Source organism: Equus quagga, chromosome 8 (genome assembly GCF_021613505.1).
Source record: "Equus quagga isolate Etosha38 chromosome 8, UCLA_HA_Equagga_1.0, whole genome shotgun sequence".
Lineage (NCBI taxonomy): Eukaryota > Metazoa > Chordata > Mammalia > Perissodactyla > Equidae > Equus > Equus quagga.
The window spans coordinates 17,911,612-17,924,634 of record NC_060274.1 but is presented as its reverse complement, the minus strand read 5'-3'; the positions used below and the strand labels follow the sequence as shown (position 1 = coordinate 17,924,634).

Sequence of the window (13,023 nt, the reverse complement as noted above, 5' to 3'; positions counted from 1 at the left end):
TGCAGCTGATGTTAGGGGGCCTGGAGGGGAAATTCTGTTGCTAAGAGACAGGGAAATTTACAGCACTTCACACGTGGACTTTTTGTAGTGTTGAATTTTTTTTTTAACCAGTTGGATTTTACACATTAAGGAGATTCTGGACGTCTGATGTAGGCGCAGTCCCAGTGGCCTGTGGAAGGGCAAAATGAGTCAAGTTTCCCTAAAACATGAGTCATGTATTTTTTTCCTCATCATTTCTCGTTTCCTCCATTCATCCTGTAACACATTTGTGATTCGGTGATGTCCTGCAAACGGGCAGTGTGTTGGGCTGGTGCGCTGCGGGCTGACGGAAGCCTAACTGGGTTATTCCTGCCCTGCCCTCTCCTTCCACAGAGAACCTGCAGTTTTGGAGGGTTTGACCTGACGAATCGTTCTCTGCACATTGGCAGCAATAATTCTGACCCAATGGTGAGTATACATCAGAGGAAAAGCAAAAGGTTTGGATTCAAGCAACGTGGTTGACATAGTTTCACATTTAGTGTCTCTGACCATTGATAGCGAGTAACCTTTTCCTCGGTGGTCCTGAATGGTAGGGGAAAGAAACCCTATCCCACCCATCTTAAAGGCTCTTCACTGTTCCACGTGGATTGGACGACGAGCACCTCTGGCCTCCGTCTCTCTCCTCGTAGTAGCTGTTCCTTTAATGCCTTTGTTTCCAGTTTTCTTCAAGTCACAAATCCAGATGAGTGTGGCTTCTGCAGTCCCAGTCATTTGTGCACACGTACTTTTTGTTCACGCTAGTTTCAAGTGCACATGGCTACTACACACAGGTCGTGCAACAGGATGGAGCCCTGTGCTTCAGGTACCAAGGGCCAGCATTTCTGAAAACCGCCTCACCATAAGCCAAGTGCATAGCTCTATACTAAGCCTTGATCTTAGAATGAACCCAGTCTCCTTGGGGCCAAAAAAACTAGACCCCTCAGGGCCAAGGTTCTTGCTTCTGGATCCCAGTCTGGGGACAGGCCACCCTGTGGTGACAACTTTTGCTCCCTAAGGTTTACTTCCTGAGGCCCCAGAGTTGTAGGTGTGTTTTTACATACAGTTTAGTTTTCCTCTTGAGCATCTTGTCATGAAACTGTGAAATTAAGATTCCATGCATTCTATTTGTTGTGATCCTGTGCCAGCTGTGATTTTTGAAGTGTTGAGAATTTCTGGAAGAATAAAACTATTTTATTAGGATATCAAATTTTATTGATTCGTAAACCAATAATTTTATGTAGTCAATCTTTTAAAAATGAGAGAAAGCATGATATTTTTTCTTTTCTCATGGAGAAGTTGGGTCTTTTCCAATGCGGAATAGAATGAGAGGTGACCACAGTTTACCAGGTTCCGAAAAGGAAATTTACACACTCTGAGCAGTTGACCACACTAAGCTGTATGGTTATAAATCCGATCAGATGCTGGACTTACCATGACTGAGCCTTTTCCATTTCGTTCTTACCACCTTCCTAGAATAATTCAGTAGTATTGTCCTTCTCTTCCTCCCTACTCCTAGGATTATGTGAACACTGATTCATCTAAATCACTCTTTAATGATTAAATACAATCCCCTTGGGTATTTAAAATGGTAGAAATAAGTCTATCAGCGGAAGAATGTCCTAACATTGAATAACACAAGAAATGACTCATGTCCCACTTTAAACAATCAAATAAAAGCACCATAGGTTTTAATTTTTAATTAAAAAGATAAATAGCACAGCACTGAGTTAACATAGGAAAAATTTCAAGATCCTGGAGGATGCCAATATTTTTCTGAGAAGTAGAACACTGATGGCTTAAAAAATAAAGCCTGTTTGGGGGCTTCATTTTCTGTGATTAAAGGTACTTACAACATTTTGTCTCACAGGGTAAAGAAGGAGATTTTGTGTACAAAGAAGTAATTAAATCGCCAACTGCCTCCCGCATCTCTCTTGGAAAAAAGGTGAAATCGGTGAAAGAGACAATGAGGAAGAGAATGTCTAAAAAATACAGCAGCTCTGTCTCTGAACAGGTATGTGACTACCCAGCAGAAAGGCCCCGTGGTTCCTCCTGATGATACGGGCGGCCAAGGATGATCAGTCCGAGATTTATATGGTGCTAAAAACGCTCATTGGCATGTTTAGTTCATGTCGACAAACATTCAGTGCAACCAACGTTTATTAGGCACTTAGGGTGTCCTGGCACTGTGCTTTATGCTGGGAATACGAGACGCAGGCCCTGCCTTCTGTGTCCAGATGAGAGAAAACACAGACGTGCAAAGAAATGATTCTTCTTTAGTCTAATAAGCACTGAAACTTTGAACACGAAGGAAGGATTTTATTTTCTAAAATAGTCCTTGCTACAAAATGGATGTCACCCAAATCAAACCAAAAAAAGACACTCAAGTTTTCTTAGCAGACTTTTCAAAGGTCGTGGAAGTTGTTCTAGAAGCACGTGGCAAGTCTGAGAAGTCAACTCAGAGAGCGCTTCCTGGATACAGGGCTTCCATAGTCAAGTTTCCTGGGGGTGTTTTCACTGACTGGCCCTATGGGTAGCCATTAAAACATCACAGAATTGCTGTCCGCCCAGTTCTATAATTTCGTCGCTTGAAACATGGTTAGCTTCTGACTTAATTGTATGGGTGGAGGAATAAAACCCTTGGAGAGCTGGGCCCTGAGGTAATTTTGACCGTTAGATTTTCAAAACAGTCTGCTCCTGTATGGTATTCATTTTGTAGTCTGTTGAAGTACCTGTGTATGAGCTGCTTGTCTGCTTGAAATATGTCAGTAATGCCGCTTTATCTAACAAATAAAAATAGCAGACATTTCTGCTCAGCGGCTGCCCTCTGGTGGACGTAGTGAGCTCAAACCCAAGCATCCCCCGTCTGAATCGCTGAACGCCAGTTAGCCAGCCGCCCGCTCTGTGATTTGACAAAGCCTGCACAACATCCTCAGTTTATGACAGTGCTTCTCCCAGGGGCGGGGCGGTGATTTTGCTCCCCGACTGACTGAAGGATGATGACTGGGGACATTTTTGATAGTCACAGCTGGGGTGAGGTGGGGTAGGGTAGGTGCTGCTGGCCTCTAGTGGACAGAGGATGGGGATGCTGCTGAACATTTTGTAACAGCCCCCACAACAAAGACTTACCCATCCAGCATGCTGAGGGTGCCCAGGTCCAGAAGCCTTGGCTTCCTAGACCTCGAGGGGAAGTCTGGGCTGCCTCCAGACAGACTTCTGACATGAAGACAGAAGATGTGTCTTCCCATGACTGTTTTCCGTATTCTTTTCATTTCTTGTGCCTCCGGGCTTGGGGAGTGATGGCCGGTCTGTATTTCTGCCCAGCAGTGGAGCAAACTGTGCACCCTCCTATGAAGCAGACGTCACGCCAATGAAAGCAGCGCCATGAATTAAAGCACTTTATTTAGCTGGTTTTTCCCCTAAATTGTGAAACATCCACTAAAAGCTTGTGTAAACTTACCTTCCTAGGGGTTTTCTGCCTTATGGATCATGAGCATGTAACTTTAATGGGATTTTGAACGTTTTTCTTTAATTTTACTACTATATAGCAGTCCTGTATTCTTAGTCCTCATTTTTTTAAAGCAGTCATTTCACGTAATTAAAAAAAAAGAAGGAATAAGTGATCATTATAATGCTTTTTGGAGAGAGAAAATTAATATTGCAAGTTTTTTTTTTCCCCCAACTTTTTAGTAAATATACTAACCATTATGGTAAGGATTTTCGTCTACTCTATTCTGCTGTATGCCCAACACCTGGAATAGTACCTGTTCTTGTAGGTGATCAATAAATATGTGATGAATAAGTTAATAATTTTTAAAAGCATTTGAGAACATACAGTATCAGAAATCGGTATTCCATATTGCTATTTTTCAAAACATGTCCTTTTTTTTAGAAACATTAAAAAAAGATTTTAGTTGGAAAGATGACTTATTTCACGATTTGAAAGGAGGAATGAAAATATATTCAGGAATTCATACTTTGTAGCTTCAGTAACTTCCCGGTCATGGCCCTGCCATGTATAATTGTTGCTTTTGAGGTTGTTTGCTTGCTGTCTTTAAATGTAAAGCACAAATGTGTTTTAGATCAGAAGTGGCTATTGCCGTTGTCCTCAAATGTTTGCAGGGACCCATCAGTGCCCTTCTGATGACTCGGCACTATGCAAATAACAGGTTTGGGTTAGATGGTTTTGTGCTCACGGGGCCGTGTAACATGCCACAGTGTTCTGTTTTGGCAAGTAAACCATTCTGATGGCAAACTTCTTGAAGTGTGATATTGTCTGTCCATATAACAGCACTAGTCCAATGAGCATGCTGTACTGATATGTGCAAATGAGGGGGAGCCAAACGAATGATGATAGGCACCCCAAAAGTGAAAAGTCACTGCTGAGTCACCAGTGTCAGCTTTCTGATCCGAGAGGGTCTTCACAGCTCTTTACTAACAACACAGAAGAGAAGCTGAAACCTTGGGGTGGCATATGGAGATTTTACTGTAGACAGAAAAATGGTATTTTTACTATCTATCTGGGTCCTAAGTTGGTATTTTACTAGCCAATTTCAGTAACTTGTATAACAGAGACAGGAATGTGGCCATTTCTTTTTTAGCACGGAATACACTTTTTTTTAGTGTAAGTGTTTCCCTTCAAATAGGTTAAAGATTATCTGATAGTACTTCCAGGTACTATGTTACTAGGGTATTGTACTTGACCTGTATGTGAAGTCCAGCTTTATTCCTGGTCTGTGGAGCATGCTGAGAGTCTCTGAGTCTCTGGCGAAATGTTTTGTCTAAGAGGTCGGTAGATTTTTCTGAGAGATTTCAAGCAGACAGGTTTGATTAATTTAGTTGAAGCCTAAATTGCTGCGAATTACAAAATGACACCCGTCCTCTCTGATGAAACTTGACTTTGTTGTGACTCATTTCAGGACTCAGGCCTCGATGGAATGCCTGGCTCCCCTCCCTCTTCACAGCCTGACAGCGAACACATGGACAAGCCGAAGCTCAAAGCCGGAGGTTCCGTAGAGAGTCTGCGGAGCTCTCTGAGCGGGCAGAGCTCGATGAGTACGTCTCGTTTATCATCGTACATGATTTCCTTTGGAGTCAATATCGGACTTTCACTGAGCGTCAGGTTCAGGCAATTTAAAGATAAATAAGACCAAGTTCCTACCCGTAGGGTGCTATTACAGAGACAGACCCGCAAAATAACGGCACCTAGAGTCGCATTTGTTTAGTGGGAGATGCACAGCAGTGGCACAAAAGAGGGTATGATGGATTTTGATCAGAGAAGATAGAAAAAGCATCTCAGAGGAAGGATCTGGAGAATGCAGGGGAATAAGTCAGGTCTTCAAGGTCATGAAGATGACCAACAAAATAAGAGATTCTGGAAGAGAGGAGAATTATAAATGTCACTGATTCAAGCACTCCAGGACCAATGGTGGTGACGGCCGAGTGGTCCGTGGTAAGAGGCCAGGTTTAAATCCACTGCTTTAAAAGCATTTGGCTTTGAGCAAGTTACTTGACCTATCTGAGTTTGTTTCTTCATCTGTAAGATGGAGTAAAAATGGTGTGCCTGACAGATGAGAGGTCGTGAATGTTAAGGCTTGCGGTGTCCTCCATTAGTGAGCCTCTGTGTCACCTGGATTCCGGGAGTTCCCTGTCCAGTTAGGGGCTCGATGAGGGATAGCAATCAGAAAACTCAGATCCTTCCTTGGACTCATAACTGGGCCCTGCTCTCATCCTAACATGGTTGTGGCTCAAGACAGGCCTCCTCAGCCCTTGGCTTCCTAATCTGCGGTCCCTTCAGTGCCTGTCAGCTTTGCTATGCGGAACATGTGTATTCACCCTTCTCCTTCTGTTTTTCCCATGCAGGTGGTCAAACAGTAAGTACCACCGACTCCTCGACCAGCAACAGGGAGAGCGTCAAGTCGGAAGATGGTGATGATGAGGAGCCCCCCTACCGGGGCCCGTTCTGTGGGCGCGCCAGGGTGCACACCGACTTCACGCCCAGTCCCTATGACACGGACTCGCTCAAGCTCAAGGTGTGTCTCTGCCTGACCCCACACCTCGGCTCCTTGCTTCTGTAGGAGGTGATCTTTCCCCTTGCTGTCGAATGCTGGGCTACTGTGGTGCATACTGGCCGGTGTCTTGCCTACCTTCATATACTGGTCTCCTCTGTATGGAGACAACAGAACCAGCTAGCACCTCGTCCACCTCGTCCCTCTGGCCCTGACCTCTGACCTCAGCTTCCTTCCAGAATTCCTGTTGCCCTGTACCCTCCAGTTTCTGTGCTTCCTCTGGCTAAGAAACCTTACTGCCTTCTCTGTATGATCAGTGATATTCCTATGGGACAGATGGCATTCCACAAGATGTGTGAAGCAGTTACAGATCAGGGATTGCCACTGGCGTTTGATTGGTGGGAAATTCTTTCTCTAGGAGGTAGGAGCTCTGGATGATGGCAAGGCATTCAGAGAGCCGGTGCCCACCTAGCCATGAGCACTGGCGGGCATTGCAGGCCCACTTCACCCTGTGGTGCAGGATGGGGAGGGTGCCACCTTAGGCCTGTGTGGACTTCAGCGTTGCTCTCTCTGGCCCTCTGCCAAACCCCCGATCACATAAGGTGACTTGTAGGACCCTGATTCTGGCCCTCATAGTGTTTTCACATCTGCATGATTAACACATCTGATTGATCCATGCTTCACGTGTAGAAATGTACCTAATGGAAAGATCTTTGTTTGCTGGGCTGCAGAAAGGAGACATCATCGATATAATCAGCAAACCACCCATGGGCACCTGGATGGGCCTCCTTAACAACAAGGTGGGCACGTTCAAATTCATCTACGTGGACGTGCTCAATGAAGAGGAGGAGAAGCCGAAGCGCCCCACCCGGAGGAGGAGGAAAGGAAGACCACCGCAGCCCAAGTCCGTGGAGGACCTCCTTGACCGGATCAACCTGAAGGTCAGTCCCGTCCTGTGCTGGGCACACGTTACTCCACCTGTCCTCTCCTCCTCCTCAGCTAAGCAAGCGAGGCCCCTCGGGAAAGGGTCAGGGCTGGTTTATGTCATCCAACAAGGGCAGTCCATTACTGTGATGAGTATCCATTATTCTACCCAAATAGTTAGCAATATTCTAACGTTCCCGTTGACCTCTGCTGTGGGTGATAGCAAAACCCTCAGGTCAAAACTGGCTACTTGCCCCTAGAGCAGCTTTCAAAGAGCTGTGAGCTTTGAGCCACTACCAGGAAGGGCTGTAAGCACAAACCCACGGCGCCCTGCTCACTCGGCTGCACAGAGGCCATGAGGATTCGCCCTCTCCCCTCTCCACCATTACTCCCAGCGTCTCGTGGGGTGGGGCTGCAGGGGTAGATCTGTCTCCTCCTTGCAAAGCCCTCTGGCTCCTGAGGAAGTCACAGGCCTTTTCTGAGTTGGATTTCAATAGTTTGTAAATGAAAGAAGAGTCTCCTCCTCTGTGTGTTGTGCGGCGTTAAAGGCATCACCTCCTAGCAAGGGCACAATTAAAATGCAGGCCAGTACAGTCCCTCTCAGCCTGCAGTGTACGTCTTCTTAATGAACTGCCCTGCCTGCCAGCGAAGCTGTAGGACTGAAAGGTACAGAGTAGATTACAAGCGATACTTACTAATCTTCCAATTAGTATAAAAATGACTGTGGAAAATGAGTTTAGGGGTTTGAGGCTGGTTGTCGGTCACGTATCGTATGGCTGGGCCTGCCAACTCACTTCTTTCCCTCACAGGAGCACATGCCCACTTTCCTGTTCAATGGCTATGAAGATTTGGACACGTTTAAGCTCCTGGAGGAAGAGGACTTGGATGAGTTAAATATCAGGGACCCAGAACACAGAGCTGTTCTCTTGACAGCGGTGGAGCTGTTACAGGAATATGACAGTAAGTCTCTCCTGTCCACAAGTGTTTGTCGTCAGATCAGCCACATTCTTAGGTCCCCAGGAGGCCTCCCCTAAGCTGCCAGCATGTGCGTAGGTCCCTGGAGTCAGGGAGAGTTGAATTGCAGTTTTCTTAAGAAACACAGTAAGTGCCACCTTCGGTCCTGTTGGGGTATTCAACAACCTTCAGCAGGTCTTTAGGATACTGGGCACAAAACTGCAAGTATCTTGCCCAGCCAGGGGTTAATTATCTCTGAGAGGATGCAAAGAGTGTTTTCTTCTTGAATAAATTGGTTAATGAATAAGTGAAATTCATCAGCTTCCATTAAAGAAGGAGGAAATGTCTGAAGTAAATAGGTAGACAGAGAATTCTGCATTGTGAATTCCCAGCCTAAAGGATAGCTCGTTTTTACAGCCCGTGAACAGAAGTCAGTGAGCTCACGGCTTTTATGCAGTCTATTTGAATACACCGTATCCTTTGCTCCATTAACCCAGTCTTATCTTGCTCTTTATTCTTCAGTCTGACATTGAAAATATTCCTGAAATTATCCATTGTAAAGGGAGTATCTTTTCCAGTTATTGAATTCAAATGCATTTTCTTTCAAGGGCTCTGCTTCAGAGATATCAGTCGCTAATAGCATTTCTATTGCTAAAAGACACACCAAAACCCTGGTTAATGGTGGAAAAAGAAAATTATACATTATTGAATGTATCAGGCCCAAGAGACATGGAAACAAGTGTCTCAGTACAGTTAAAGTCATTTCTGCTTAATAGATACTCCCTATAAATTAACTGATAAGATAGAGGACCACGCGCTATCGGATAGATGAACCCTAGGTACGCGCACTGCCTTCAGGGATAGATTCAGAGGGAATTGTGTTTCGTAGTTAATATCACTTTGATACCAAGTCTCTTTAGTATGTAAGTCCCCGCAGAGACGCCTTGGGGATCTGTGGCCAGGCTGTGTGTTAAAGAGCCTGGCCCTGTGCCTGGCGTGGCCAACCAGCTATATTAACATCAGTTAATGTTAAATCGTCTGGTCTCCTGGGCCACGTCTGTTCTCTACAGCAGCTCATTTACTCTTCCTCAGCCGCTGAGAACAGCTGGTCTGTACACTCTCCCTTACGTTTCCTTTGGCATTCAGAATGTGGGAGGAGCAAAGCTTACTCCCAGTATCAGCCCAGATCTGTGCGTAGTGTCTTGTCATGGACATTGACTCAGACTCCTTGTCCCTCCTGGGGTCACGTCCTGCGATTTTCCCCAGGGCTATTTTGTAGGAGGGAATCTTTGCCTATCAAGATGCTCACTCAGAAGTCGAAGGAGTGCTCTTTGCTGCTTCATGAATCCCATTTCGAATCCACGCTGTGCCCCTGTTTAGAATACACCTAATATGTGAACCAGTTCTTCCTTTCATTGGTTCTAAAACAAGGGCTTTGAGGCCTCAGGGGTGCCAATTAGTGCCAAGAGTCTGGGCCCAGACTTATCCTAGGATTATAAGATTTCACATTAAAGGCAGTTAAATTCATTGTGTTTGAGAAGTCCTCTTTCTAAGTGACTGATAACTTATGGGAATGCAATCGATTTCTGTCAAACTCAATTTCTATACACTAGACAGATGCGGAGATCTATTGAGATCTTAGAGATCTCATAAGCTTTGTAGCCAGCCTCCCACAGGAGCAAGAAGCACATTGCAGCCTGGCGTGGCAGTCGGGCCCCGCAGCCGTTCTCACTGCATCCGTGCATGGGCAGTGCCAGCCGTCATACCGGGTTCCATTGCGAAAGGACTCTAATTGTCCGATAGCATTCCTTACGCTGATCCCAAACCCACTGTCCCAGGTGTGCCAATTAAAAGCTCTCTTTTAAGAAGATAATTTTTGTAAGAATTTTCATCAGCAGTGATTTCAATTGTTGAGAAAAGTACAGAGAAAAATGAAAGAAACCACATGTCCACTTCCGAAATCCAACTAAAGTTACTATTTTGCCACATTTGCTTCAATCCTAAGTTTTTGAAGAAATAAATGTTAGAAGCTCATTGAAAGGCCCGCTGTCCAGGAAGCGCTTTCCCTTCCCTCCTTCCTTCCCGCGGTAACTGTTCTCCAGAACATGGCGCATCCTCGCACGCAAGCACCTTTTGATGTTCATGGATCTCATGAATGTCTTAGCATGTTCTTCCTCCATATGTGTCTGTGTGCATGTATATTGAGATGGGGTAGGGGAGAGCTCTGGCCCAAGCAGAGTCCCTTCAGGCCCAAATTCGGGTCATGCCCAAATGGGGTTTCAGCCCCACGTCACGGTCCTCCACTCTTACTTGACTGTGAGGATTTTCATGGTTCTCGCTTGCCTTCCTTCTTGTCCTTTATACTTGGCATTAATGCTGATAAGTGCAGGGAGAGGCTGTGGCCTTGAAGGTGCAGTCCATCTAAGGGGGGTACCCCACCTCTTCGTTCTCCCTAATGAAGGAGAGCAACTTACTTAGGAAACACCAGCTTTCGTTTTAGGGGATCTTGCTAAACTTGATAGTTGGGTTCCTGCTTAGTAGCTACTGATTGGACTTTCTGGGAAGAAAGTAGCTCTACCCCTGGACATGTGCCTCATGATTCTATAAATTGAACCTCGGTCTTCAGGCAACGCAAGGGACCCCTTCCCTCCCCATAATGACTTCCGGTACCCTGCCGCATCTGGTGAGACTAGCATCCCCAAAGATGCAGACACAGTCTGTGTTTTCGTGCAGCAGCAGGGGACAAGTTTTCTCTTTCGTTCCCATTGGTCAGCACTTTGGAGTCTGTTTTGGCCGCAGTGGCACGCTGAACTGTCTCGCCAAGGCCAAGCCACATCAGTTCCTCCTCCCGGGTTGTAACTGATAGCTCAAAGCCCTCATTTTGTTAAGTATCATTTTCCTAAATAACATGCTAGGCTAGAACAAAGGCCACTCCAAATCCACAGACTCTTCCACACAATGAGGACATCATTCTAGAATGTTCCACGTTTTGTGCATGGGTTGGGGGAGGATTTGCCCTTGTGCTTCCAATTAGTTAAATTTTCATTAATCATCTTAAAAATAGCACTTGTTAATTTGGGGTTCTAATTTAAGAACTTACTCTGTCATGATTTGTCTTGTGAAATGCATTCCATGTGAGAATACAAACAGGAAGTGGTGAGTGGACAGTAGAAACAGCTGGCACATATGTGGAAGGGCAGCCCTCTGCTTTCCCGCAGTTTTTTTTGAATGACCTGAGAAAAGGCATCAGATTTCTGGCGTATCGATTTCTTTCTTCTTTGTGTATATGGTGGGGGAAGAGGAATTGAAGAGAAAGGAAAATAACTTAAAGCCATTATTGTGCAACTAGTTATTTTATGGAGAAAATATTTTCTTCACTTCCATTTCATGTGACCAAGCATTTACTCTGCATAATAACACAAAGATGTTCTTCATGTAACCTCAATCCCATGTAGGGCCACACGAGTCCTCTATAGGACATGCAGAATGACACTGCTGGGTGGTGAAGGCCCCCGTGATTTTCTACGTGGCTTACTGTAGGCAGATTTTCACTCAACATTGATGTTCTCTTTAAAAGGGTTCCTTAGAATGAGGACATTCCACTGTCAGTCATCCACTTAAGAGTATTCATTATTTACTGTCCACATGAGAGGGCTTCCTGAGCTTTCCATGTCTTCCCTTTGCATGAGAGGACTAGAAATGCTGCCCCAAGACAAAGGGAGGAGGCAAAAAGGAAAGAAACCTGCTAACATGCTCCATAGGACAGAAACAAAAGGATTTGCCCCTGGCCCCTCATGGGTTTGTGGGTCCTTGTTCTTTTTTGCTGGCCTTCCTCCTAATGAGATAATACAAGAGGGAGCATGTGTCCCCAAGGGCTAAGAGTGCTCCTAAATGCTAATAAAATTTGATATTTCATTTGACGCTTTTCTGTTAGCTCCCAAATTTGGACAGCTGGTGACAAGTAACTTGAAGCACAAATCATAGCTCTCTAAGAAGCATGCGACCCAATACCTCTGTGTGAAAAGGGCAATTATTCCCTTTTTGCTTCCACTGGATGGTACTGTCCCTCAGAAAGGACTACGATTGCTCTTCCCCCACTGTTGACACAATGCTCTGAATTTCTCCTCTCCCTTGTTGGCCTGAGGCCAGAGTCATTCTCTGGGTAACTTAGAAGGCATCGATGATTCCCAGTGTGCGCTCTCTCTCCAAGTTGATCTTTATGTGATACTTAATTTGAAAAGAAAAATATTCTGATCTCACGTGTTCATTTTGATCTCATCTACTTGAAAATGATTCGTTCTCTTCCCAAAGTCCAAGGCGTAGAAATGTATGGTGATAAATAAGGCTGAATCATTGGATCCTGCTTGACCTTGAAACCTCTTTACATTCCCCTGTTGATTCCATGCTGTGTCCCCACCTTCTCCAGGTAACAGCGACCAGTCCGGATCCCAGGAGAAGCTGCTCGTGGACAGCCAGGGCCTGAGTGGATGCTCTCCGCGAGACTCAGGATGCTATGAAAGCAGTGAGAACCTGGAAAACGGTAATGTCAGCACAGACCCTCATGAACGCATCTTAACGTGCAAGCCACTGGGCCATTTCTGGACGTCTGTGCTTTGGCTAATGACCATGTTTCTCCTCAGCCTTTGCTGAGCCATTGCTTTGTGGAATACTGGCAATAGGGAGAGGAGTTTTTCCAGGATTATTGGTGCTTAATTAAGGTCCGTAGGAAGCATGAACATCTCTCAAGAAGCTAAGCAACTGAGGTTTTTGAGAAATGAGTTCACAGCAGTCTTCTCATCAGTTATTTTTCCATCCTACTTAGCACAGAAACGGAGAGTTTAAGACCAAACTTGTGTGTCAAAGAAGGGAACCCTAAACCTTCTATCGTCCTGAAACTCTTAGAGTCTTAGCCCCCAGGGTGGATCATGACCGGAGCTGTGGGGTTTAGGGTGAAGACACATGGGTTTGAACCCTGACCAGGGCATAGCTGAAGACTTTGGTCAAATTCCTTCATGCCTCTGAGCCCCCTTACCTGTGAAATAGTAATGCGAGTTTCTCTTTCATAGATTGTTCTGAGAATTAAACAAAGTTAATAATATATTAATACCTAGCTGACTACGAA

The 13,023-nt window shown here is 45.2% G+C and overlaps 1 protein-coding gene across 7 annotated transcripts in view; it reads left to right on the top strand.

Moving 5' to 3' along the window:
- Positions 1-13,023, top strand: part of SASH1 (SAM and SH3 domain containing 1) — a 299,791-nt gene that overhangs the window by 274,215 nt on the left and 12,553 nt on the right. For all 7 annotated transcript variants that reach the window (XM_046670365.1, XM_046670367.1, XM_046670364.1 and 4 more), the window contains 7 exons: positions 373-447; positions 1,886-2,029; positions 4,935-5,070; positions 5,878-6,047; positions 6,755-6,964; positions 7,757-7,907; positions 12,328-12,441. In XM_046670365.1, the coding sequence (XP_046526321.1) occupies positions 373-447; positions 1,886-2,029; positions 4,935-5,070; positions 5,878-6,047; positions 6,755-6,964; positions 7,757-7,907; positions 12,328-12,441 (1,000 nt within the window). The remainder of the gene's footprint in view (positions 1-372; positions 448-1,885; positions 2,030-4,934; positions 5,071-5,877; positions 6,048-6,754; positions 6,965-7,756; positions 7,908-12,327; positions 12,442-13,023) is intronic.